Consider the following 25341-nt stretch of genomic DNA (forward strand, 5'->3'; position numbering starts at 1 on the left):
TAGTAGAGAGCCTTGAGACTGTGTTTGGATGGATAGAAAATGACAGGTAAAGTGAAGTAGTTCAAAGGTCATCATACCTTTTGTTATTTTGGATCTTTTCCCTCTGCGCTTGATATAAGTTATTTACTACAGAAGTTTTACAGAAACACTTAGTGCAGGTCATATATTTACTAAGTGTCATCCTAAGTTTTCCCGTGATATATTGATTAAAAAGTTATTAAAGAACCCCCCTTCCCATTTACGTCCACCTTGTGTTCAAAGTGCATTTCTTTATTCCATGGATGAGGAAAGTAAAAAACAGGGAAGCAGGTCCGAGTGCTCTAGTGAATCATGATTGAAATCACAATTGGGGGCTATTTCTCCACCTTTTAAAAATTGTTTTTGACTTATTGCAGCTAGAGTGAACATTCAGATAACGTGCACGTAGGAGCGTAGGAATAACATAAAGCTGCCAAGATGAAGGGGGAAAAAAAGCAAGCCCACAAAAAGAAAAGCAAAGGGAAGGCTCTCAGTTCTTTATTTCCCTCCAGTAATTTTCGTGGTACTAAGTTAACCTGACAGCCCTGGGACGTTTTGCTGATTTAGCCCTAAATCCTAGTTCCACTGAGAACATTTTCTTTGTTCAATTACATCACAGAAGATTCCGTTGGAATCGTGTCAGGGTGCTGCGGATTGGCTTTTCCGGGTCCAAGAGGGTTTGATTTTCCTTTGTTGTGCCTGGATGGTATCATAAACGCTGCTGTTCTTCTCCAGCCCCTCCCCATAAGACAAAGATAAAAAAAAGAATGTCCCAAAGGGCGTGGGTTGTGTGTGAGTGTTCGTGGGAGGGTACAGGGTAGTAGATGAGGGAGGTGAAGGGCACAGGAGGAGGGAGACACACCATCTTCCTGGTCGTGCTGTTCTGGTCTCAATCCAGGCTTTAGCTGCCTGCGAACTCAGAACTTGGGCTTCTTATTTATTGCTTTAGTCCATCCTTTCAATCGATATTTAGTTGAGTATTTTTACCAAGTACAATTCTAAGTGCTGATTCACCTCTAAGGATGGAAACCAAGACACGCTCTGACTAGCTACCCAGGGTGTGCACTCAAGGGCCCAAGCTTTCCCAAGACCTGGTGAAAAGGGCTTTCCCTCCCTTCATCCCTCCTTCCTCCCTCCCTCATCCTTCCTTCCTTCTCTCTCTCTTTCCCTCCCTCCGTCCCTCTCTTTCTTTTTTTCTTTCCTTTCTCTCCTTCTTTCTTGTAAACCTCTTTGCTTTCTTGTCTTAGTCTGTCAGAGTTACTTTTAATTATTTATGTTTTTAAGCACACACCACAGAGGGGCCCGAGAAAACTCCACATATTCGTCTCCCGGCTTGAGAAATTATCAGTGTTTTATGAAAAGGACATTCTAGATTTGAACACTTAACGACCTTTGGGGAAAGCAGTTGTATGTCTTATTGTTATCCTATTCATGAATAGACAATAGGAAGTAATTTGAATTTTATGACACATTTTGTCAACTGAAAGGGATGTGATATAACTGCAAAACAGGTAAAAGAGCACTCTATGAAGTTTTAGAGTTCCTTAGAAAAGCAGTGCTTTGGGGCAGCAACCTCACTAGCTCTGATTGCTAATACAATAAATACCCTTTTGTCTTGAAATCATGTAAACTGGAATTTTAAAATTACTGTACACTGGACATCCTTTAACCACTTAAGTGCTGGGGCCACAGCTGAGTAACACCTGGTAGCTAATTACAGTTAAACCCTTCTATGGGGGTTAACGGATCAGGGCCCAGGATTGGGCCCGTTTGACGCACGCCACTAATAGCAAGTCATGTTTTGACAGAGTTCCACAGTGGACTACTTTCCACTGCTTGAGACATCAAAAAGAAAATTATTACAACAGTTATGTCTTCAGAATAATGAATAATTTAGAATGTGGAATAGATTCAGAAGTCAAGAGGAAAGGGGAAAATATGTGATAAGTAATATGTGATGAATAATAGTCATAAAATCTGTCACTGTGTAAAATCATTTGAAAGCTTTGTTTTGAACTTTATACCATGAGGTAGGCAGAATGCACGTGTCATCATACTCTGGGGTGTGTGTGTGTGTGTGTGTGTGTGTGTGTGTGTGTGTGTGTGTGTGTAGAGAGATTCAGAGAGAGACCCCACCACGAAATGAGAATCTGTTAAGCTTGAGAGAGGGATGATTACTTGCAGCCCGTAATACAATTTTAAACTTTTGGGCTATTAACAAAGTGTTAGTCCATAGTACTGTTATTTCATAAGAGCATGACAAAGGATCTAAAAATTGAAAACCCTCTTCTGCCCAACTGTTATATCCAATCATTGTTTTCACTAGCAAATGTTGATTTGAGCATCAGCTGTGTGCAGAACACTCACTGCCTTAGGAACTCTGGGAGATACCAAGTTCAAGATGTGGCCAGGGCTTGCAAGGAACCATTGATCTAGTAGAACTGGATCTCTGATATTGAATAGCTGACCCCCAAATGCATGGGTGACTGGGAACTAAAGATTGCACATGCCAGTAAACGAAGAGAGTTACTGTTTATTTTCATTTGTGTGGTTGACTTTTGTTTCGCCGTACTACACAGCAGAAGTAGAATATTGGGCCATGGTGGACTTTAGATGGGGGATACAGTTATTACTTACCTCTGCTCTTTATCTCTCAGTTCGTAGTTTCTCATCTATAAAAAATGGTCTCTAACATTTTTTGGTTGTACAACAGCATTAGTAAAGGTCTTTTGAGTTCATTCTCTGAAGACATATATTTATTTCTGAATTCTGTTCATGTATTAATTGACTAGCATATAAGGCACATTGTATATTTTTAGAAAAACAGAAGACTTAAAAGGATGAGTTAAACAGGAGTTTACATGGTTTCTTCTCTTACTTGGAGGTCCACAACCTCACTTTGGAAACCACTGATGGGTTTCAACTGGGTGAACCCAAGCCCTTTTCTAACTCTAGACTTGAGTAAATCTAAGTAATGTAACATCAGTAATTCCCTCTGAAATTGTACTTAATCTAGAGCAACTCCAGCAGCCCCTTTCAAAACCCAAATGCAGCTACATTCTGCAGCTGACAGAAGCCAGATGGTCCTTGGGCGCTAACCTTGGGTTCTCTTTAAGGCCGTGCTTCCCAAACAAGTCACAGTATTCTTAGACTTTGCTACAGACTTACTAATTCTGACTATCAGGATGGGCTCAGAAATCTGCATTACAATATGTCCTAGTAGGTGATCCTAGTGCAGTCAGCAAGACAGTACTGTCACCCAAGTGGAAGCCACAGCATGCTTTTCTTCTGAGAGGCAGGACCCAGGAAGGAAGAAGTAGCCATGTGATGTAGTGGGAAAAATATTGGAATACATCTTTCCAGGTCATTAGATGGTGATCTAACTCATTTGTTTGGTAATAGTTGCTTTGATTCTACTTTATGGATAGTCCATAATTTGTCCAACGATTCCTTGGTTGTTATATATTGACATTGTTTCTTATTTGTTTTTTGTTTTGTTTTTTTTGCTTCCATTACAAACACTGCTTCAATAAACATTCTTTGGGATTTTACTGAATATCCATATTTAACAATGGGCTTTGAATTATAATAAGGAATTTTAAAGTATCCATATTTATTGGTGATTTTATTTCTATAGAATAGATGCCTATAAGTGAAATAAATTAGTTGGATCAAAAAGTGCGAACATTCTGCATTTTAAAGGATACTGTCAAATTATTCCCACATTGGTTGTAGTATTCCTTTCTGCTGCCTACAGTCTAACCAGCAGTGGATGTTAGCACTCTCAATTTTTTGCCAATGTGATGGGCCAAAAAAAAAAAAAACCGTTTTATTGTTGGTCTAATTTGCGTTTCCATGACTACTAATGAGACTGAATTTCTTTTCATTTATTCATTTTTTCTTCTGTTAATTGCCTGTTCATACTTCTACTGATTATTCCATTGGTTGTTTGTCTTTTTCTAAATCAATGTGTATAAACTTTTTGTATGTTAGGAATATTGCCCTTTTAATAGCAAGATGGTGCAAATATTATCTCCTACTCTGTTGTTTATCTTTTATCATTTTTTCCCACAGAATTGAAGTAGCTAAATCACATGTTATATGTATATATTTACTGGGATATAGTTTACATGTAACATTATATTAGTCTCAGGTGTACAGCATAATGATTTGATATTTGTATATAATATATAGTGAAATGATCACCACAATCAATCTATTTTTATTTAAACATCCATCACCATACATAGTTACAATTTTTTTTCTTTGTGATGAGGACTTTTAAGATCTATTCTCTTAGTTCTGTCATTCTTTTTGGTGCTGTTGTCTATCAAAATTTTCACTACTTTTAAAGACACTTAATAATGATAAATTCAGCACCTTAGATTTAAATTTAAATTGTATTATCATTTTTACATGAGGTTAATTATAAGAGAAGTAAATGCATTCCGATCAAGAGCTAGAGACCAAGGCAGAGTCTGACCTGTATTATTGCAACATTTTCAGAAAGCACAGTAGGTAGACTGAGGAAAAGATGGTAAAGAGTGTACCATTACTCTTTAGTGCTTGAAAGGATAATGTCATATTAAATAATTTATGCTTATTGCACACTTAATGCAACTTATTGAACAAGCTGTTCCATAGATGCCCAAGGCCAGAGAACAAAGTAATATCTTATTAATGTTTCCAGAGTTGAATTTGTTAATAATATAGTATTTTAATTCATCAGTGAGAATAGGATAAACATGCTAAAAGGATATACAGTGAAAAATTCACAAAAAATATGTCTGTATGAAGACAGGAATGTTTAGTATCCGTATGAAAAAATGACCTAAAGCCCTTATAATTATAATAAATACAACATTAAGATACTATTTTACCTATCAACAAGATAATGCTTAAACACAGAGTTGAAGATTTGAAAATCAGGTATTTCTGTAGGTGAAAATGTAAATTTCTACAACTTTTCTGGTGAGCGTTAAAATACTTACATTCTTTGACCCAGAAATGTAAAATTTGGGAGTTTATCCTGAAGAAATAACTAGAGATAGGCACAAAAATACTATGTTCCAAATATTCCCTGCAGTCTTATTTACATTATCAAAAAATTAACTTAAATCTGCAACAGTAGGGAACTGACTAAATAATTTATAATGATCCTTATTAATGAATACTGTATCCATTAAATGTCATAGTTATTCATTTACTTATTCATTTTTTCAATGGTTATTGAGCACCTACTGTGTGCAAAGCAATAGACTGGGCAGCTGGGGTTACAAAAGCAAACGCGTATTACTCCTGGTCATCACAACATTTATATTTTAGAATTTTAAAAGAATACTCAGAATGTTGTTAAAAAAGAGAAACTACAAAATGTTAGGTGTAATATGATCACAGTATTACAAAAGAGAACACTCATAAATGTATAGAGCAAAGTTGGAAAGAATACGTTGTGTTCATAGTGATTATTTTGGGTCTTGAGGGTTTTTTTCTTTGTGTTTCTACATTTTCCAAATATTTTACAATGAACATACATTATTTTATAAAGTAACTTACATTACTATGATGGTATAAATTAACTCTATGTTTGATAGTAAATTAACCTTAGGTGACATGGGTGTAGTTTTCTATGTGTGTGTAGCAGGGGTGTTCTTTTTCATTTGGTTTTTTAAAACCCTTGTATTGCCTTTGACATCAATCATTTAGTAAAATAAGCTCTTCCAAGCTTTCTCTAAAGATCAGTTATTTGCTAGGTAGATTTAAATTTTGGAATGAGTCCAATTTGGAGGTCTGTATTAGTAAGTTTGGGCTGCCATAACAAAATACCATGGACTGGATGGGGTAAACACCAGAAATTTATTTCTCACAGTTCTGAAGCCTGGAAGTCCAAGATCAGGGTGTCAGCATGGTTGGGTTCTGGTGAGAACCATCATCTGGGCTTATCAAAAGCCTCCTTCTCCCTGTGATCTCACATGGTGGAGAGAGATAGAAAGAAATAGAGAGATAGAGAGCACAAGCACTCTGATGTCTTATAAGAGCACTAATTCCATCTTGAGGGCCCCACCCTCATGACTAAATGTATACCCAATTATTTTTCAAAAACCCCATTTCCAAATACCATCACATTGGGGGTTAGGCCTTTGACATATGCATTATGGGGGTACACAATTCAGTTCATAGCAAAGTCTAAGCATAGCAAAGGGTCACAGACAGCGGAAGGTCAGAGATGAGGCTAGATGGAAAAGACTACAGCTCTTAAGTCTGAAAAGAGGAAGGTTGAGAGATTATAAAAATCTATGAAACCGTGGTGGACAGATTTGTTTTTAAGCTGAAAGGAAGCAGTACCAAAAGGGAAGTAAAGAGCTACCCCATCCAGTTGGTAATAAATGTATGGACACAGTTCCCCCAAAAGTGGAATGGCTGAAAAATGATAATATCTTAGGAAGCTATGTAGGACAATTCCTAAAGGGGCTTTTCAGGAAAGGTAAGGATTTGGGAGGACCATCCTTGACCTTTTCTGGTTGAAGTTGTGGAGGAAAAATAATGGTGCTGTCCCCCAATACTGTCCTTTGAGGACATTGTCAGTAAAGGAATATTGAACAAAAAAATATTAAAAAATTAAATGCTGTAAGTAAAATAACAATTCCAGCCCAAATCATTATTATGATCCAGAGGAAGTATGTAAACCATATACGAAGTCATTCCTTTTGAGAACATTGTGTTTTCAAGATCGGTAGCAAACAGGCTGAGGAAGATGGATTCAGCTGAGAAAGACAAAGAATGGTTGAGCCAGTACCCGATGCCCCAACTAAAAGGATCCTGACCCCAAGGAAACTGGGGACCCAGATGCCCACCCAAGAAGAAGGGCCTTGGGCAATAGGTGGGTTTAGCTTTTGCCCCCTCACCGCCTACCCACAATGGCCTCTGCATTTGACAGTCTAGAAGGGATACAGGTGCACAGGGTCTGAGCCATTTAGAGCTGAATTTGCTCAGACCGACTCTCATCCCTCATTTTGCCCAAATGAGAGATATTAAAAGAGGGCCTTCTTCAGCATGGCAAAGAGAGGCTGAAGGAAAATATTACTGGGGTTGGTTAGGAGGGCAGTGAGTGGGGAGGCTCTAGACAATATATACTTCTCTGAATTGATTAGGTTTTAGTTTTATCAGTAAGTGAGACAATTAAATTATCTCAAAATCATTTGAGTTTCGTCATTGAAAGCTTTTTGCCTTTTCCTAATTCATTGGTTTATATTCATCTAGTACGTCACCAATTAAATTTGGACATTTATGAGAAAATTAAATATAAAAAGTCTGTGTCCTGAATTTGTAGATTCTGGTAAATGTTTTTGCTTTTACACATGACCTGAAGTACAGTTCTCAGAAGAGATCAGTTACAGCCTCCAGTCACTTCTTATTGTTTATTAATTAACCATTAGAGTGAAACTGGACTAAACTAGGTGGCCAGTGGGCCAGAGTATCCTATTTGGCAATATCATGCAGATTTAAAAAAGAAGCACGTACTCTAATTCCAAGAATTCTATATATACATACCAACCCCGCCACCCCTCTATACATACAGATGTGTCCACACAATTGCTACCATTAAGCCAGTAAGCATGAAGAATAACTGTAGTTTTGGTCATGGAAAAAGGTCCATAGTATACTTTTAAGTGAAAAAAGGAAGTCTCTAAAGAGTGGGAATAGAAGTACCCCATTTTTGTAAAGTATATGGGTAAATATACGTGGGTAAATTTAAAACGTGGAATATTCAACAATATGTTAACAGTTATCTTTGTTTTATTAATTTTTGTTGTGTCTGACTTTTTATAATGACATGTATTTTTTTTCTTACCAGAAAAATAAACAAAAATAGGGAATAAAATACAAAGGTTTCAGTTGATGAGGAAAGTCCCTGTGTTCTGGGGACTTTGCACAGAGTGATAAGCTTTTTCTCCTTTGCTTTTTTAAACTTTCGATTGTTGCCATCCCTCCAGCATTTGCTCCCTCTGGGTCCCAACCATTTTCCAGGTAATGATAAGATTATGAGAAGTTCAGGAGGTCAGGAGTTCCAGACATCATCTCAAACCCAAGGCCGATATCAAGAGGCATCTCATTCATTTACCAAATGAACAAAGGATGTGACTTTATCCATATCCGACAGAGCTGATCAGAGACTTACAGTTCTCGCCTTTGGAAGACCAGGTTGCTCTGGGCAGCTCCACAGCTCCCTTTGTCCCTGCTGCTCATTTGGCTGTGGTTCCTTATGCATCCCCCCCACCCCCCTCCTGGTTTTCCTGGTGGTTGTGACTGGCGTGGAGATAGGGATTGATAGGGATTAGCAGCATGTAAGGTTTCCTCTTGCCCATCCTGTGAGTCTTCTGATTTAGAATCACGGCAGCCATAGATTCACGGGGTTCTTCTGGGGAGGAACCAGGCCCTTTTCTGTGCCGCCCAGAGCCAGCCTTCAGGAAGGAAGACCCCCTCATTGACTTGGAGTTAGAAGTAGTCAAGTCAATTGCCAACTGTTTTCTGTGCCTGGGTTTCTTTGGAGATACCATTCGATAAATTCAAGCAGCTTCTTCTTCTCTCGCGTCTTCACTTTTTGGTTAAGGATGAGGGACTAAGGAATGTGCCCTGCTTTAATGTGAGAGGAAGGGGACTCTCCAACTTTCGTAGGCTTTGCCTATAACGTTTTTGAAACAAAGTTCATTTCAAATCGTTATTTTTGAAAACATTTGCCTGGGGTTTTTAAGAAAAGAGAGTTGGGTGGGATGGGTGTGGAGAAATCATAGTATAACTGTATTGCAAGGGCTTGTTGACTAAAGGTTAGCTGTGGGGCTCCGGATGTGAAAGTTCCAGGCAGGAGCAGCTTTGTTCCTCAGAGGGTGGAGTTATGAAAAAATTGACGGAGGAGGCTGAGCTTATGGCAAGGCTCTTTCTGATCAGGTCTGTTTTCTGTGGGTGTGTTTGAAAGTGCTTTTGCCTGACAAGTACAGTTTGCTTTCACGGGCGGTTGAATCTGAATGCTTAGGTATTTCTCTGCTTTTAAAAAGAGGTAAGAAGTAAACTTCATTAAGGAGTCTCATTTTAGTGAGGTATAGATTTACACTTTGAAAGCATATTAAAATTGTGATCTGGAATACTGGCATATTCAATATGTTTTCTTTTGTACATTGATTATGGAAAGATTCTGTCCATCTATTCAGAAATATAGGATATAGTATAAATTGAGTATAGTATCTATTTCAACCCATTATCAAGATTCCATTTTGTGTTGGGCTTGCTCAGCACTGGGTGTAGGTAGTAACGATGAATCTTCTATCTCCTGAGATTCCTTAAGGCTTGGTGTGCTTGTATCAATACAAGGGGATGGCTATTTCCTTGCCAGATCTCTTCACTCCTGGCTAGGAGTTTACAAAGTCCCATTTAGAAAATGTATACACTAGGTAATAATTATTTGTTGAACATCCTGGGCATGCTTTCACCTTTGCACCTGCTATTTCCTTGGCCTGAGATAACTGGAAGTCCCACTTCTTCACTTCGGGTCTTTATTCAAATGTCACCTTCTCAGTGAGCCTCATCCCGGGGCACCCTCCTCTTCCATTCATCATAATCTAATTACTGGTTCTTTATATCTCCTTGCACTAAAATAAAAGTGCCATGGGGACTGGGATTTTTGTCTGTTTGGTTCAGTGCTGTATCCCCAGGACTTAGTGCAATGCCTGGCACAAACAGGGCTTTATTAGTTGAATGACAATGATTAATTGAATTGATAAAATTGTACATATGCCACTTTTATTTGAGCATAATTTGTCTCTTTGTGAATACTCTAAACTCCAATTTGAACTGTATCAAGGGACATAGATATTAAGATTGATATAACGAATTTCATGTTTTATGCCTCCAAGCAGGCAGGAGTCTGTCTGAGCCTGGTTACTATGATATCTGACTTTTGCTACACTCTAATTATATCTTAGTGGGTTTGGTAGGAATCAGGCACTTTGGAACATCTAAGATTTTTTTGAGGTTGAGCCTACTATTTTTAAGGCTGATTGGTAGTCACCAAAGGTACCTTCTTGTTGTGAGGTCCCTTTTTTCTTGTCCAACATTTTCAGCCAGCCTGAAATTTCTGGTCATCTTTTTGGATTGTGGCATAATCTCTGGAAGGTCTCTTTAAAATGAAAGTACGTTACCTTGCTGGGTAACGCATTAACCCAAGGGTACTCATTGGCATGGACTCTCTATTGGAATTGATAATGGAGGAGCAGATAGATCCCTGATAGTATGGGCACCAGAATGGTACATTTTGATGGAGGTGGGTGCTGGGGAGAAGATAGTGTTGGAGCCTGGGGGCTGGGGCATTGACTGGAGATGGCAGACACAGTAAATGGTGCCAGAAGAAGTCATGACTCTGAGGGAACTGGATGTGTGGAAAGAAGGGGGAATCAGAAGACAAACAAGAAAGCATGAAGAGAAGCATGTGGCACTAAAAGTAACCCTCAAAGATTTGTACTGGGATCTTCTACAGCCTGATCTGTAAGATGATATGTGCTTTTTTCTCTTTAAATGGAGAAGGATGAATAAATCATAATTTTAGAAGATTCCCAAATTGTGAAAATTGGTCCAACATGTTTGGGTTCACAATCCTATTTAGTTCCTTTCTTTTTCTAATTAATGATTGGCTTGGGCTTTGAAATGAATTGACACACAAGTCTTCTTATTCCCCCCATGTCTTCTTTCGTGCAAGTTGAGTGTTGAATGCAGAGCCATGCCTAGGAATTACTGAACCTAGACAAGAAAGCAGATAGGTCAGCTTTGGGGTCATTTTAATGCTATAATTTTCTGAAGCCTTGCTGTATTTAGAAGGCATATTTAACATTCTCTTTCTCCCTCAATCTCCATGCTTGCTCATTTTGTGGATACTGAAGTCATTATGGCATTATGGAGTGGTTGGTGAAGGGCAGAAGAGACAGGGCTCTTTGTACTGGATCATGGGTCCTGGGAACAATCCTGGTCCTATCACAGACTCTATTGACCTATAAAACGTGTTATTAATCTTCTTACTGTCTGTTTTACAAGAGATATGGGAGGAGAAATGAGGTAATGTCTACTTAGACCTTCGAGCTTCTCGGAAGAACAACAGTCTACAGTAATATGATTTCCTAATGCATTTGTTTGTGTTGTAATGGAGTGTAATTCCATTTAGCCAAATTTCTTTAGATACCTCTAAAATATCTAACAGTCTTGCACAGGGGAAGCAGTCTGCCTTTGAGAGTGAGAACTGGGCCTCGACGAATCCTCAAAAAGTACAAGTGAGCTAGCTATAAATTTATGAGCTCGAGGGAAGGAAGCTGGGAGAGGAAGGAATGGGCGCTACAGATGGTGATGGGAGGGCAGTGGTCGTAATTATCTTCGGAGAGTTTATAACATTTTAAAATCCTGTTGTTTTACTAAAGATCAAGATGTCAATATATTTTAAAATACATACATTTATTTTAATTTAACAATATTGCATACTGGACGACTCATCTGCAATACTGATCCTGCCATCATTCTCTACGTTGATAGGCTCTTGACTAAGCCTCCTCCAAGATTTACTTTATTATGTTCCTTGGGCCACAACTTGGTTGTTGAATAACTAGTTTCTGAGTCTGATATGGCAGTTCCCTATACTTACCAACACATTGTAAGAGACCTAGTAAGTTACTAAATAATCCTTTACCTTTGTTCTGCAGAAAACGGAATAACAAGTCTTTTTTATTGAAGTGGTCACGAACAGTGGATTTTTAATGTACGTTTTTTGAGCAGTACTATAATTGAGTTGGCTTTCTAGTCAGTCCTAAAAAAAGAAATTAAAACAAAGGATGAAAAGTGGGGGAAGTATACATATGTATCATCTCTGACATACTATAAAGATGTCAGTTTAGGTTACACATCATTATTGGACAGTTTTGTTGTGAAATTTTCTGGAAGTGATTAGTTCTTTAGCAATTCCAACTCAGTATTTTATAAGGAGGTCAGCCTTCTATAAAGGAATTTTAAGGAAGTATTGAGTTAGCCAGGAAAGAAAATAGTATGTATTCTCTTACAGAGAGGTGACAATATACACTCTTTAATAGCAACTGATTTGTATTTTTAGAGAAATAATACTAATCAGAGTCCTCTCTCTGGAGGGAAGAAACGTGTTACAACAACTTTTATTTGCTAACTGATAGAATGTAATGCAGAGAGAGCATATCCTGTCACCCAAAATGTGGCAGGAAAAAATTAATTCCTACCAAATTGTGTTGCACGCCAGGGACATATGAAGAAAGTCACTTTGTCTCTCAAAGTGAGAAGAACATCTTATATAAGGAAGTGATATGGAATACTATGGAACTGCTCTTTAGACCAAAATAATCTTTTACTAAAAAATTATGACTCAGAGATACAGTTCATATTAAGTTAGATTGTGGATGATCTTAATAAAACCACATTTTTGTTAGAGGAGGTCATTGAGAGGACATGACTGCCAGTTGACCCGAGAGCTAGACCCTGGCAATTGAAGGCTCCTCACCCCCTCCCCTGACCTTGCAAGGTACAGTCTGCCCACTGATCACACAGTGGGAACCATTTTCAAAGACACAGCCTCGAGAGAGCAATGTGTTGTTGAGACCATACGTCACTGAAGCCAGTTAAGGCCTCTATATAAACTTTTGATTCTGGTGGGCAGGTGTGGAGATATACTTGTCTTGTGGCTGCCCAAGACAAGCCTTGTAAGTAAGTTTCCTTGCTTATTGAACCTGCCACCTATCTGGAGTGGCCTGCCTCTTTCTTCAATCTCCCCTTGCCTTCTGTGTATGGGGGCCAGTTTCAGATTTCACCCAAGGAAGCTCTCAAGGTTTCGAACCAACAATTTTCTGTTCCTGACAATTACTAAAATTTGCATGAGCATTTCTGAATGTTAAACATGTTGTGCAGTTTTATGTCCTTATATAAAGCTTCATGATACGTTTATGAATTTCTGCAATTGTCTGAATATAGCTAAGGCATACTTTAAAAAAGATTGAAAAATATCCACTTTATATTAATCTGTTGTTAAATTGTGATGTTTTATTTGGATTTGTTTCAGAATCGAAGCAAACGCTTGGAGAAGGTCCATGTGGTTATTGGACATAAATCGTGTGACCTGGATTCTCTCATTTCTGCCTTCACATATGCTTACTTTCTAGACAAGGTGAGGGAAAGGAAGATTATGCTTTTTATTTGAATTATGATATAACTTTAAAAAAAAACATTTTCAGGAAAAACAAGGAAACTTAAATTTTCATGTTCTGGTTTATTGTTGCAGAGAATAATGTATTATAATCCATTAATCAACAAATATTTATTGGTCACTTACTACATGTTAGGCATTGTTCTAGTCATTTTTTACTGACTCTTCATAAAACATTATTTCAATAAGATCAATTTTTTTCAAATAAAAATTTAAAAATTTTATAATAGTTGATTACTTTTATGGAAATTCAGAGAATTGACAAAAGTAAGGTTCAGAATTTCTTGTTTTCCTTTATCATCCTTGTTGGATAATCTTGCCTTTGGCAGTAGAAAAATATGTGCAGAATAACCTGTGTGAACATTACATGAAGTACAGAGCATACTGGCTGGAATTTTCAGTAATAGAGGTATTACATGTCACATCTATATTCTGTGTTTGCCTTTTAGCCTGACTTTGCACAGCAAGGTCATTCTCAGTTGCAATAATCTCCCTTGGGCCAGAGATGGAAAAGACCTTTCTTGCAATAAACTGTTTTAAAATTTCCATTCCATAAATACTTCAGCCCATGTTAATGGCTCACCTTAAAGCCTAAAAAAGTACATTATGAGTGTCTCAGTGCTATTTCCAATTTCACACAGTTTTTAATTTTCTGGAGTCAAATTTGTTTTATTCCAATTTTGTTTGGATCCTTAACTCTGAGAGTATGCATAGCTGATCTAGAACGATTTAAATTCACATGAAACCCAGTCTTCCAGAATGAGCTATAGGTGGCAAGAATGGCTTTAGGGCAGCAGCTGACAAAAATGCCAGATAAAATCTTCTTATATCTACATACGGCTTTCTATCAAATTTATCTTAAAATGTGCCAAACTTTACAAGGGAGATTAATTGGTATGAGAAGAGAAATGTGTCTGTGTTAAGACATGCATATTGAATACTAATCTTATTAACTGGATTTTTTCTTATTTATTTTTTAATTGAAGTATAGTTAATTTACAATTTTGTGTTAGTTTCGAGTGTACAGCAAAGCGATTCAGTTACTTTGCTGTACTCTTGATTTTCAGATTCTTTTCCATTGTAGGATATTACAAGATACTGAGTATAATTCCCTGTGCTATGCAGTAGGTCCTTGTTGTTTACCTATTTTATATATAGTAATGTGTATCTGTTAATCCCAAACTCCTAATTTATCTCCCCCCACTGCCCGCCTTAACTGGGTTTTTTGTTTTGTTTTTTTTAAACGTCTTTATTGGAGTATAATTGCTCCACAGTGGTGCGTTAGCCTCTGCTCAACAACAAAGTGAATGTCACACATATACATACGTCCCCATTTCTCCCCCCTCCTGCATCTCCCTCCCTCCCATCCTCCCCATCCCACCCCTCTAGGTGGTCACAAAGCACCGAGCTGATCTCCCCGCGTCACGCGGCCGCCTCCCACCAGCTATCCACTTCACGCCCCGTAGTGTATACACGTCCATGCCACCCTCCCACCTCGTCCCAGCCCCCCACCCCCTTGTATCCCCAAGTCCACCCTCTAGTAGGTCTGTGTTTTTATTCCCGTCTTGCCCCTAGGTTCTTCATGACCATTATTATTATCATTATTTTTTTTTAGATTCCATATATATGTGTTAGCATACGGTATTTATTTTTCTCTTTCTGACTTACTTCACTCTGTATGACAGACTCTAGGTCCATCCACCTCACTACAAATAACTCAATTTCTTTCCTTTTTATGGCTGAGTAGTATTCCATTGTATATATGTGCCACATCTTCTTTATCCATTCATCTGTCGATGGACACTTAGGTTGTTTCTATGTCCTGGCTATTGTAAGTAGAGCTGCAGGGAACATTTTGGTACATGACTCTTTTTGAATTATGGTTTTCTCAGGGTATATGCCCAGTAGTGGGATTGCTGGGTCGTATGGTAGTTCTATTTTTAGTTTTTTAAGGAACCTCCCTACTGTTCTCCATAGTGGCTGTATCAATTTATATTCCCACCAACAGTGCAAGAGGGTTCCCTTTTCTCCACACCCTCTCCAGCATTTATTGTTTGTAGATTTTTTGATGATGGCCATTCTGACCGGTGTGAGATGATATCTCATTGTAGTTTTGATTTGCATTTCTCTAATGATTAATGATTTAACTGGGTTTTTTGACTTCTAGAAAAAAGGCATTGCTTGTCTTGAGAACACAGAGTTGACTGAACCAGACTGGTTTTTAGACTGACCATGGCATGGACTCTTAAGGAAATTATATAATAATAATGACACCACCACCACCAACTATGGTGTCCTGAATGAATATAATAACATCCAACAAAAGGAATGAGAAAACTAGTTGTAATAGTAAAATAGATAAAGAGATGTGTGGCCTCTTTTCTCCCTCTTCTAAGGCTCACTACTAAGCATGGGGACCAATATGGAATTAGTGATGGGTCACTTACTGGGAATTTGTTAAATATCTGTGTCTTCCTCTTAATTTACTGGACCCTGCCCCCTATCACAGGTCTGCATCTCCATTTTGATTTTTCCTGAGAACCTGGTTACTCCCTCTCAGAGTATTAACACACAGGAGAAGGGCAGAGTTTGCAGCTTCACATGTTTGACTGTTTAAATACTTTTCACTCTGGTAGGTAAGCCCCATTCTATGGATGGGGAAAACTGAGGTTCAGAAAGAAAAATAGCTTTCTCAAAGTCACACAGCAGAGGCTGGGGCTAGAACCTAGTTTTTCTGACTCCAACTCCAGAATAGGTCCTGCCAGGATAGGCTCAGGCCATATGGCTCTTGACTCAAGTTTCAGTATCAGGAGTTAGATATAACTCTATCAATTAATAAGAAAAACAACTTGCTATGCATAAATTGCTAATAATTATTACACGATTGTGATTCTGTATTAGCCTGACAGGTGGAATAAAAACCACCTTGTTGGAATGGCTTTGTGCTTTGTATACCATAGCAGTAGGTGATTCATTTATTCCACTCAACAAATATGTGTTAGTCTACTTTGTGCCAGACCATTTTATGCACTGAGAAACATAACTGAACAAAAAAGACAAAAATCCCTGCTAGGAAGGGGAGATGGATGATAAAGATGTTAAAACTGTGTCATAAATACTAGGCTTGTGACAGAGCTGGTGATGATGAGAGAACAAAGGCCATTTACTTTATGCAAAAATTCAGTGTTCCCAAACCCCACATTCTCTCAGCGATATTTAGGGTTTTTTGCTATAGACTCATAGTCATTTTTAAAAGCACCTTCATTTTAAAAATTCCTATGGAAAAATAAGTTTATTATTGTGAAGCTGAAATTCTCTAACGTCTACCCATCTCCTGTTTCCCCCATCACTACAGTTTTTTTTAAGAGGTTTGTTAACATAAGATTTTTAAAAATAATATAAGAAATTAATCAAAATCACAATCTGCTAGTCTGTGGGCCAGATTTTGGCTCATGTGAGTTTTCACTAACCTACACAGTGTTTTTTTTTTTTTGGCCTTGCCATGCAGCATGTGGGATCTTAGTTCCCCGACCAGGATCAAACCCGTGCCCGCTGTATTGAAAGTGTGGAGTCTTAACCACTGGACCACCAGGGAATTCCCCTCCTACACAGTATTTTTAATTAAAAAGTTAATTGTAACAATTAAACATCACAGATAATATCCCCACATCAAGATTTCTAGCTTTTCTTGAGTAATTGAAAGATTTACCTATCCTGGACCTGAATTTTTTGCATGGAAGTAATTGGCTGGAGCCAAGTGGCAGGCATCCAATATAGATGGGTCATATAGGCCTTCTGTGTCACCACAGTCTTGACCTATCCTGCTGTAATCATTCTAATTTTCTGCTGATTCCATAAAGACATGTGAATTTGTTTCCTATGAAGAAGAGAATGTATATGTATATTTTTCAATCGTGGAAGGGGTGCAATGAGACATAAAATATTTCAAGAAAGGCACGAGAAGTTTCATGTGGAGGAACAAGAGGTTAAAAGAATTAGGGGCCACTTACCCATGGAAAATGCTCTGCTAGTTGGGTTCAGGAAAAGCTGGTTATGAATGTCAAGTGGTTTAGCGAGGCCAAAGGACTTTCGTTCCCCTTTCAGTTACCCTCAGGTTTGAGAAAATGTAGTTGTATTCTTTCCTGCTGCTGCTGTCAGTGATTCAGTCAACTTTTTTTCCTGGTAGGTCAGCCCACCTGAGGTTCTCTGTTTGCCCGTGCTGAACATATCAAGAACTGAATTCAGCTACTTCACCGAGACAAGGTTTATTTTAGAAGAGCTAAATATCTCTGAATCATTCCACATATTCCGAGATGAAATTAATCTGCATCAGCTAAATGATGAAGGGAAGTTATCTCTAACACTTGTTGGCAGCAACATGCTGGCAAGGTAAGGCTTCACGTGAGGTTCTGGAGGGAGGTTTGATCTTTTAATAAAGGTTCATTTGTGCAAAGTGTTACCTTGTTCAGGATTTTTGTAGTTTAGGGAGATGTATTAAAGGCCGAGGACATTCACAGGAAAGGGAATGTGTTTTTTCTTTTACGTCAAAATTCAGGCTATGCCAATTCTCTGTTTTTACTTTGGCATTTCAAATATGACATCTCTGAGTGGAAAGTTCTTGTAAAATTATAATTTTAAATCATTTCAAACACTTTCTTATAGCAACGCGACAGTCCTATGTATTGTTGCTGAAAATGTATAATGAAGATTGAAATTAAACACTAAGTAAAACTGAAAGATTCTTATCTCAGTAGTGAAATGGAAAATTATGTACATGGGCTATGAAAGCCCTTTGATCACTGGCTCATTTATTCATAGCATTATACTATAAAAGCAGGATGGATTTTTGATAGTTCATGTAATTTGAACTCCTTATTTTATGGACAAGAAACCTGAAACCCAGTGTTGCAAATGACTTGCCCAAGGTACCACATGCAGTTAGTAGAAGAGTTTGGACGAGAACATGGGTCTTCTGCTTCCTTCAATAAGTCCTTAGGGGTTGCTAACTGGTACATGAATCTACAGGTACATAAAGAGGAATGAGACAAATTCCCTGCTTTCAAGGACCTTACAGCCCATCGCAAAGAGTCCTGTTTTGATAAGCTCTCTGTTGCTAATGAGTGAAGAGTCCCCAGTTAAACATCCCAGTAGTTTGAGATGATAGTTTTTTTGCACTCTTTGCCAATTTGCTAATCATTGATGACATTCACCAGTGGACACTGATCTTAGTGTACATGAAATAAAAACGTGTACAAGTATCTAATTTTTAATCTAACCTTCTTAGGGAAACATCTTTAGGTATGAATACGCTGTAGTGTCAGTCATGCATTTCATTCAGTTATAAAGAGTTTGGAAAATAATCTGCCTGTGTGGGGCTGTTTTTATCCCCATGTTATTTGAAACACACAAAATTCTTTTGAATAACATTTATCGATCAGTTGTTGACAACTGGGTGAGAGTTATTCATAGGTTATTTGACTGACTTCAGTTATTAGTGTTCAGGATGATCACATGCTTGACTAAATTTACATGTTAACTCTTTCAAACCAACTATAACACAAGTAGATGTGGACAAAAACAATGCAGGAAGCCAAAGGAGGGAACTATGAAACATGTGTTTCAGTCAACATCTTAGGGAGAGTTTTGTTATCAATTAAAATGGAAACCATGCTGGTTTTGAGACTGAAGTTGTGAAGTCTGGCTTTTGGATTGTTTATGAAATAGAATGTTTTTCAAAAACAAATTGAGATCATTTTCTTCATTGCCATTCTTTGGTTTTTGGCAGACAGAAAGAATACAGTCAGTTTTATCCACATCTTTCTTCCTGCCTTCGATAAAAGTCAGCTCTATCTCATGTAAAAAGAATGATGTAGAAATAAATAAGCCAGTAGTATTTTTTTCTCCAGCACCATAACTGGATGTGTGAACTTTGGAACTAGATAGAGTTTAAATACAAGTAGTCTACTTACTAGCTATGTGACCTTGGTCACTTTTATTTTATCTTATTTTATTTTTTATACATTTTTAAAGGTTACACTCCATTTACAGTTTTTACAAAATATCGGTTATATTCCCCATGTTGTTTTAGTCACGTGTCTTAACCTTTTCATGCCTTTTTCCCCCATTGTAAAATGGGGATTTTAATAGAACCCATTGAATAGGGTCATTTTATGGTATAAAATGTGATAACACTCTGAAAGTATTTATTATAGTGTCTGACCTGTAGTGGAAGCTCAGTAAATATTAGCTATAACAATGATTATTATTGTTGCTATTATTATGTCCAACAGCAAAACAAGAGGTGTGAAGAGGTACTAAGGTGTGAAGGTCTTCTAAGACTCTTGGGGAGGTGATTAGTTGAAATGTGACAACACATAGAATAAGTCATGTGAATTTACTTATGTATTTGGCTATTGAGAGGAGGTCACTGATGTGGAAGCAGAGGTTAAATAATTCCACAAAGTAAGAAAACATGCCATATCTCTTCCTCTTCCTCTCCTGCATTTGCTTTACAGTGAGGACAAAACTTTAGAATCAGCAGTCGTCAAGGTCATTAATCCAGCTGAGCAGGGCGATGCCGGGTCTGAGTACCGAGAGTCTTCCTCCTCTCTGGTGGTGAAAGAGATTCTCCAGGAGGCTCCCGACCTCATCACCGAGCAGCTGGCTCATCTGCTCAGAGGTGAGAGATGACTCTTTCTATTAAATACTGGAAGGCTTAATGGAGTGTCTCTTGACTCGCTCATGCAGAAAGAGTGCGATCCATTCTTGGGTTAACAATCCCTTTCAAGACCACGGGAAGCTTCATCAGAGAGGCAGGGAGTAAAGAGTTTGTTAAAGAGTAGCATTATATTGAATATTAAAAATGTGCATTTAGAAATAGGCATGAAGGATCTTTGCTCTTGCACCAGATCAGCATATTAAATGGACCCGCCGCACTTCTGCTGGGGAGCGGGAATAGCTCCTGTGGCCATCTAACAGCTTCCAGAGGTGATTCTTGCTCCAGGACAGCGTGGATATAGGCCAGAATTCCACACACCTACATGGAAATATCTGCTGGTACTTATACGTGCTTCGTTTATGTAGTACTGCTTGGATGGCAAAGTTACACACCTTCGTTTTGGTGATATTGTGCAGGGCTTTTATGGTCAAATCGCCACCTCCTTCTCCCCCCATCATGTAGTGTTTTCCACCTTCACCAGCCTGCTTTAAGCACACCATCGTCAATTATCCCCCTCATCTCTCTTTCGTCTTCCTCAGTGGAGCCCATCGCTTCTAAAAAGTGGTTTCCAAGCTGGAAATTGTCAGTTGACCTTGGTGCCACAAAATTAACCACAAAAATTCCATATTGTCTTGTGTAGGGCAGTTTGGGGTTTTGTATAAAGCTTTTTTTTCTCCTTCCAACAATCCGTCTTGAACATGGTAGACAAAGACTTTTCTCAGAAGTATTTGACATAGGAAAGTGAAAAGCAGTGATGAACAGGCTGAAAGAATTAAAAAAGGAAAGAGAAGCCCAAGAATACGTGACAACTCTTTTAAGGCCTTTTTCCTTTGTTTCCTCTACTTCTACCCGAATTTGGAGAGAAAAAGGTCCTAGACTTTTATAGTTCCGATAAATGTCTTAGAACCAACGGCCCCAGTCAACTTGTTTTAAATACTTTTCTGGCTATGGACATGTGTAAAACTGCTCTCTGGGAAACTGTGCCTTCAAGTAAACTAAGTAAGCGCAATCATTTATTTATGACAGAGCAGAAGGGAAATAAAGGCGATCGGGGATCTCGGCCTAGAAGGAAGTTGTTTGGCAGTGCAAATATGTGGTGCAGGCAAACACTAGAGAATATGCTGTTTAAACATTTTGCAAACTAAGAAGTTTGGTTTATTGTTCAAAAAAATACATGTGTTGTTTAGTAGGAAAGAAATGTAGTCAAGGAATCGTTCATCATGATTTTCTATAAGTAATAAAATAATATCGAATTTTAGTACATTGGAACAAAGATATGATTTTGTTGTTGATGATGACGATGATGATATTCAGATTTAGGGAATTAGGGATGCAGACCCTCTTGTCAGTTACCTTAGTTTTAGTTTTCAAAGCTACCAAGAATTAGAACTATGGTAAAGGACCTTGGTTTTTCTTATCATCAGATATTTTTCATAACTTTGGGCTTGAGATGGCACTGGAAAGCTGGCAGCTTAGGGACATCACTTCCTTGTCGCTTGGAAATTGGAATTTGAATGGATACAGTGCCTCTACCTGTGAAGACTGCCGATACAGACACTGTCATGAGGAAGCCAGAGTCACTGAAGCCTGGGAGGTAGTAGACATGGGTGTCTTATTATAGTGGAAAGAGGGCTCTGGGGACCTTTGACCAAAGTGTGTGCATGTGCATATGCATGTATACATTACGTGGAAGGGAGGTGAAACATCACTGAACAGTTTGGCCAAAAGGGAACGGAAGGATTATGATCCGAGGAGTTAGACTTTAAAAAGGTAACTGAAATGTTCAGAGTGAGAAGGGCAATGGGCCAATTTTTAAAGCCTCTTGAATCTTTAATAAATATAAGAAAGGAATCAAGTCGAATTTTGCTATGTTCACTAAACTCAAACTTCGATTTTATAGTTTTCCAATCATGTATTAACACCAAACCTACAGGGAAGTTTTAAAGGGAACTTTTTTTATGTGCCTGTAAATAATTTTAGGATTTATTATTTTCATAACATAATTCTTTCTAAAGGGTTTTCTCTGGAAATATCTACGTTATTTTGTATTTTGGGTTGCTCAAAATGATCATTAATTTGACACACATGTCTAGAACATGTATTATGCATTCTTCTAGGTCTTGAAGGGATGCAAATTTCTACACACACCTTTGCCATAAAGAATTTTGAAAAATGTCTGTTTCCAGATGTCATGAGGGTTAAATATTTACAGTCAAGACTTGAAAGAATCTTTAAAAACAGCACAATTGGACCTCTATGGAAGATATATTATTATAAACTTTGTGCCAAAAAAATCTGAATATACTCCAAACTAAGTACTTAATCAATTTGATTGTTCTTTGCCTTTCATTCCCATGATCATATCCTAAAATCCATCATGCTGAGGCACACTGGTGTGCTGTAAGTGGTTTTCAAGTGGGCCAAGATATTGATCCCCTCAGTCCTTGGAGAGGACCCTAAGTATGCCTCTTAGCCTGGTAGGCTGAAAAAAAAAACTAATTTTCTGTGTGTTCCTTAATGAGCAAAAGATGGAGCCTACTGTTCCACTGTTCTTATCTTTGGTGCCTGGAACAGTGCCTGTCATATAATAGACCCTCAATAAATCCTGTCATAAAATGAATTTTGCAAGATTGTTTATATAGTTTCTGTTTTTATGACTATATTGATTTAATTGGTACTATGATATTGTAATTTCCATTTCATTCCAGCCCACCCCTACAATATTCTTAATGTCCGGAATTTGAACATTGTTTCTTCCAGTAATAACCCCCTACTTTTTTAGCTTTTAGAAATCCTTGTTTTTGTATTTTGCAAACATTTGTTTTTATTTTCATCTTTTGGTTGTCCATTTTATATGTATAAGTTTAAGCCTTTCATGGAGTATAGTACATGCATGGAAAAGAATACAAAACATAAATATAAAAATATAAATATACAGCTCAGTGAAATATCACAAAAGGGACACCCTTTTAACAATTAACCAGGTAGAGAAGTAGAACAAGATGACCGCTTTGTGTCCCTCCCCGTTACCACTCACTCCCTCTCTAACTAAGTAAGGGTAACCAATATTCTGATTTTTACGGCACACACTTTCCTGCTTTTCTTTAAATTTTACCACCCCTATGTGTCCCCCATAACACTAGAGATTGGTTTTTGTCTGTTTTGTATATTATATAGATGGAATCATAGAGTATACACTCTCGTTGTTATCAGATCTCTATATTTATATTAAATGTAGTATCTATTTGCATAGGTCAGTTATCTATCATCTATTCATCTATTATTTATTTATTTTATTTTTTGTGTCCTTTCTTCTTCCACAGAATATTTGAAGTGGCTTACAAAAATGCATGTAAATATAACAAAACAGAAAAAAGGGTCAGAGTCAGGAAACATACAAATAAATAAATTTGGAGGAGTAAAAGTGGTGTTCTGTTTGAAAGTTTGAATATGAGCTTCCTGGAGTCAATGAAAAAATAGAAATATAATTAATTGTAAAATTCATATTATCACTAAAACAAACACATATACCAGTTCCTTATTAAAAGAATATCGAAGTCTAACATTTTTTCCTTATGTCAGTCTTCTTGAAAAGACACCTAATAGTCATAGGCATCCTCCAACTTTCACATATGTAACAGCATTTTATACAGGAGCTGGGCAGAGTGCATCACACACTTTCTGCTCCTCAGTCAGCGTATGGGGATGGTTTTAATCAGCTTCATCTTGTCTAGTGACCTTATTTCCTGTTCCAAATCTCTTTTCTATACATGCTGATATTTTTCTCTAAATACAGGATATTAATACTTAAAATCAGTCATATTGGAATCTTTTGTAGTCTTATACTCACTGCTGTAGCTGTATATCAAAATGTTTGCATTATGGGATAATACTCTATTCAAACATGGAGATAGAACCTGATTATTATGGACGCTGTTAAAAGATCGTTTGTATACTTATCAGAAGTAGGTATCAAGTTGCCAGTGTAGAAATAACCTGCTGTGTTTATCTAATAATCTCCCCTGTCATGCTATCATATGGACCTTGGCAGGAGAGTTATGGATAAATGTCAACAGGTGACCCAGCCATGGCTAATGTGTGTTCAGGCTCCGTAGGGGATTTAACGAAGTTGACATAATTTGTGTTTTCTTGAATTAATACTTCTAACAATAGCTAGGTCTTGCTGTTGTCTTTTAGTAGGACATACCTCAAACTTAGAAATTTCAGAATACAGATCATTAGCTTCGCTTTCATCTGAAAAGGCATAGATTTACTTACGGAGATTACTTTCTAATTATTTGTGTAAGAAATTATTTGTCTAAGAAAAGAATGTGCTCATTCAGATGAGATCGTAAGTAACCCTGATTTTTGGAAATGTGTCTTTTCATCCCCTTCCCATCTCTGTTTTTGCTGTTGTGGTTCTTGTTTCTTTGGTTTTTTTCTTTTCTTCTGACTTTTCTTTTCATCTCCTCCTCCTCTTCCTACTTTCTCCCTCCTAGTACCTGCTTCTAAGATTTTATTATCATTTTCAAACAAGCTGCAACCTGTTCTATCTAAAAGTCACATTATACAGTCATGGTGGCCTAAAGTTGGTGTTTGGTTATGCCCTGGGTTTGTACCAAAAGCAAAAAATTATAGACCTGCCAGACTCCTCAACCTGTATTCTTTTATTTCCTGCAGAAATGTTTACTAGAGGGTAATTGCCAAATTTAAGGTCCATTAAATTGCTGAATCATCGCATTGGGGGTTCGTGTGCCCACATATGTGTGTGTGTGCTTCCCAGAACCAGCTGGCAATGATGAGATTGCAGCCACTGATTACCAGGCAGGTTTCCATCAAAACCACACTTCACCCGGCCTTTCATGTTTATGTGTATAAGGCCTTGACAGAGCCACAACTTGAATAGTGAAACAGATAACAGCAATTGTTCTTAGCTTAGGACGTGGAAAAACTATGCCCTAGGTTTTAAAGAAACAACTCTCTCCTTCTGTTGGTCATTCCATTTGAACTTTAATAAAGAATTGTTGCGTGCTATTTTCGTAGCCTAGATTAACAGCTTCAAAAAGATCCTTTTAAGGAGGTAAAATAGGAAAGGAACAGAGCCAGATTTTTTTCTTTCTTTTTTTTTTTTTCTCTCTTGCCCAAAGAGTGAATCATCCATCTCCCAAAATGGTTACAAAGTCCGAAAGGAATTAAGCGGCTGTTTTGCTTAGGAAGAGGGATGGCCTGTGTTGGGGGAAGGGGAAAGAAATTATTTTTTCTGCAAGATATAAAACCAGAATATTTCCTCAACCTTAGAGTGTTAATTATTTCTTTTGCCATATAAAGATAAATTTTATTCTTAAATTCA

General features: G+C 37.6%; 1 protein-coding gene across 7 annotated transcripts in view; it reads left to right on the top strand.

The window, feature by feature from the left end:
- The window catches only part of PRUNE2 (prune homolog 2 with BCH domain), a 257591-nt gene that overhangs the window by 36143 nt on the left and 196107 nt on the right, over window positions 1-25341 (top strand). For all 7 annotated transcript variants that reach the window (XM_082470766.1, XM_082470769.1, XM_082470768.1 and 4 more), the window contains exons 2-4: window positions 13130-13234; window positions 17460-17662; window positions 19789-19952. In XM_082470766.1, the coding sequence (XP_082326892.1) occupies window positions 13130-13234; window positions 17460-17662; window positions 19789-19952 (472 nt within the window). The remainder of the gene's footprint in view (window positions 1-13129; window positions 13235-17459; window positions 17663-19788; window positions 19953-25341) is intronic.

The sequence above is a fragment of the Balaenoptera physalus genome, assembly GCF_965194825.1.
Source record: "Balaenoptera physalus genome assembly, chromosome: 7".
NCBI classification, from domain to species: Eukaryota; Metazoa; Chordata; class Mammalia; order Artiodactyla; family Balaenopteridae; genus Balaenoptera; species Balaenoptera physalus.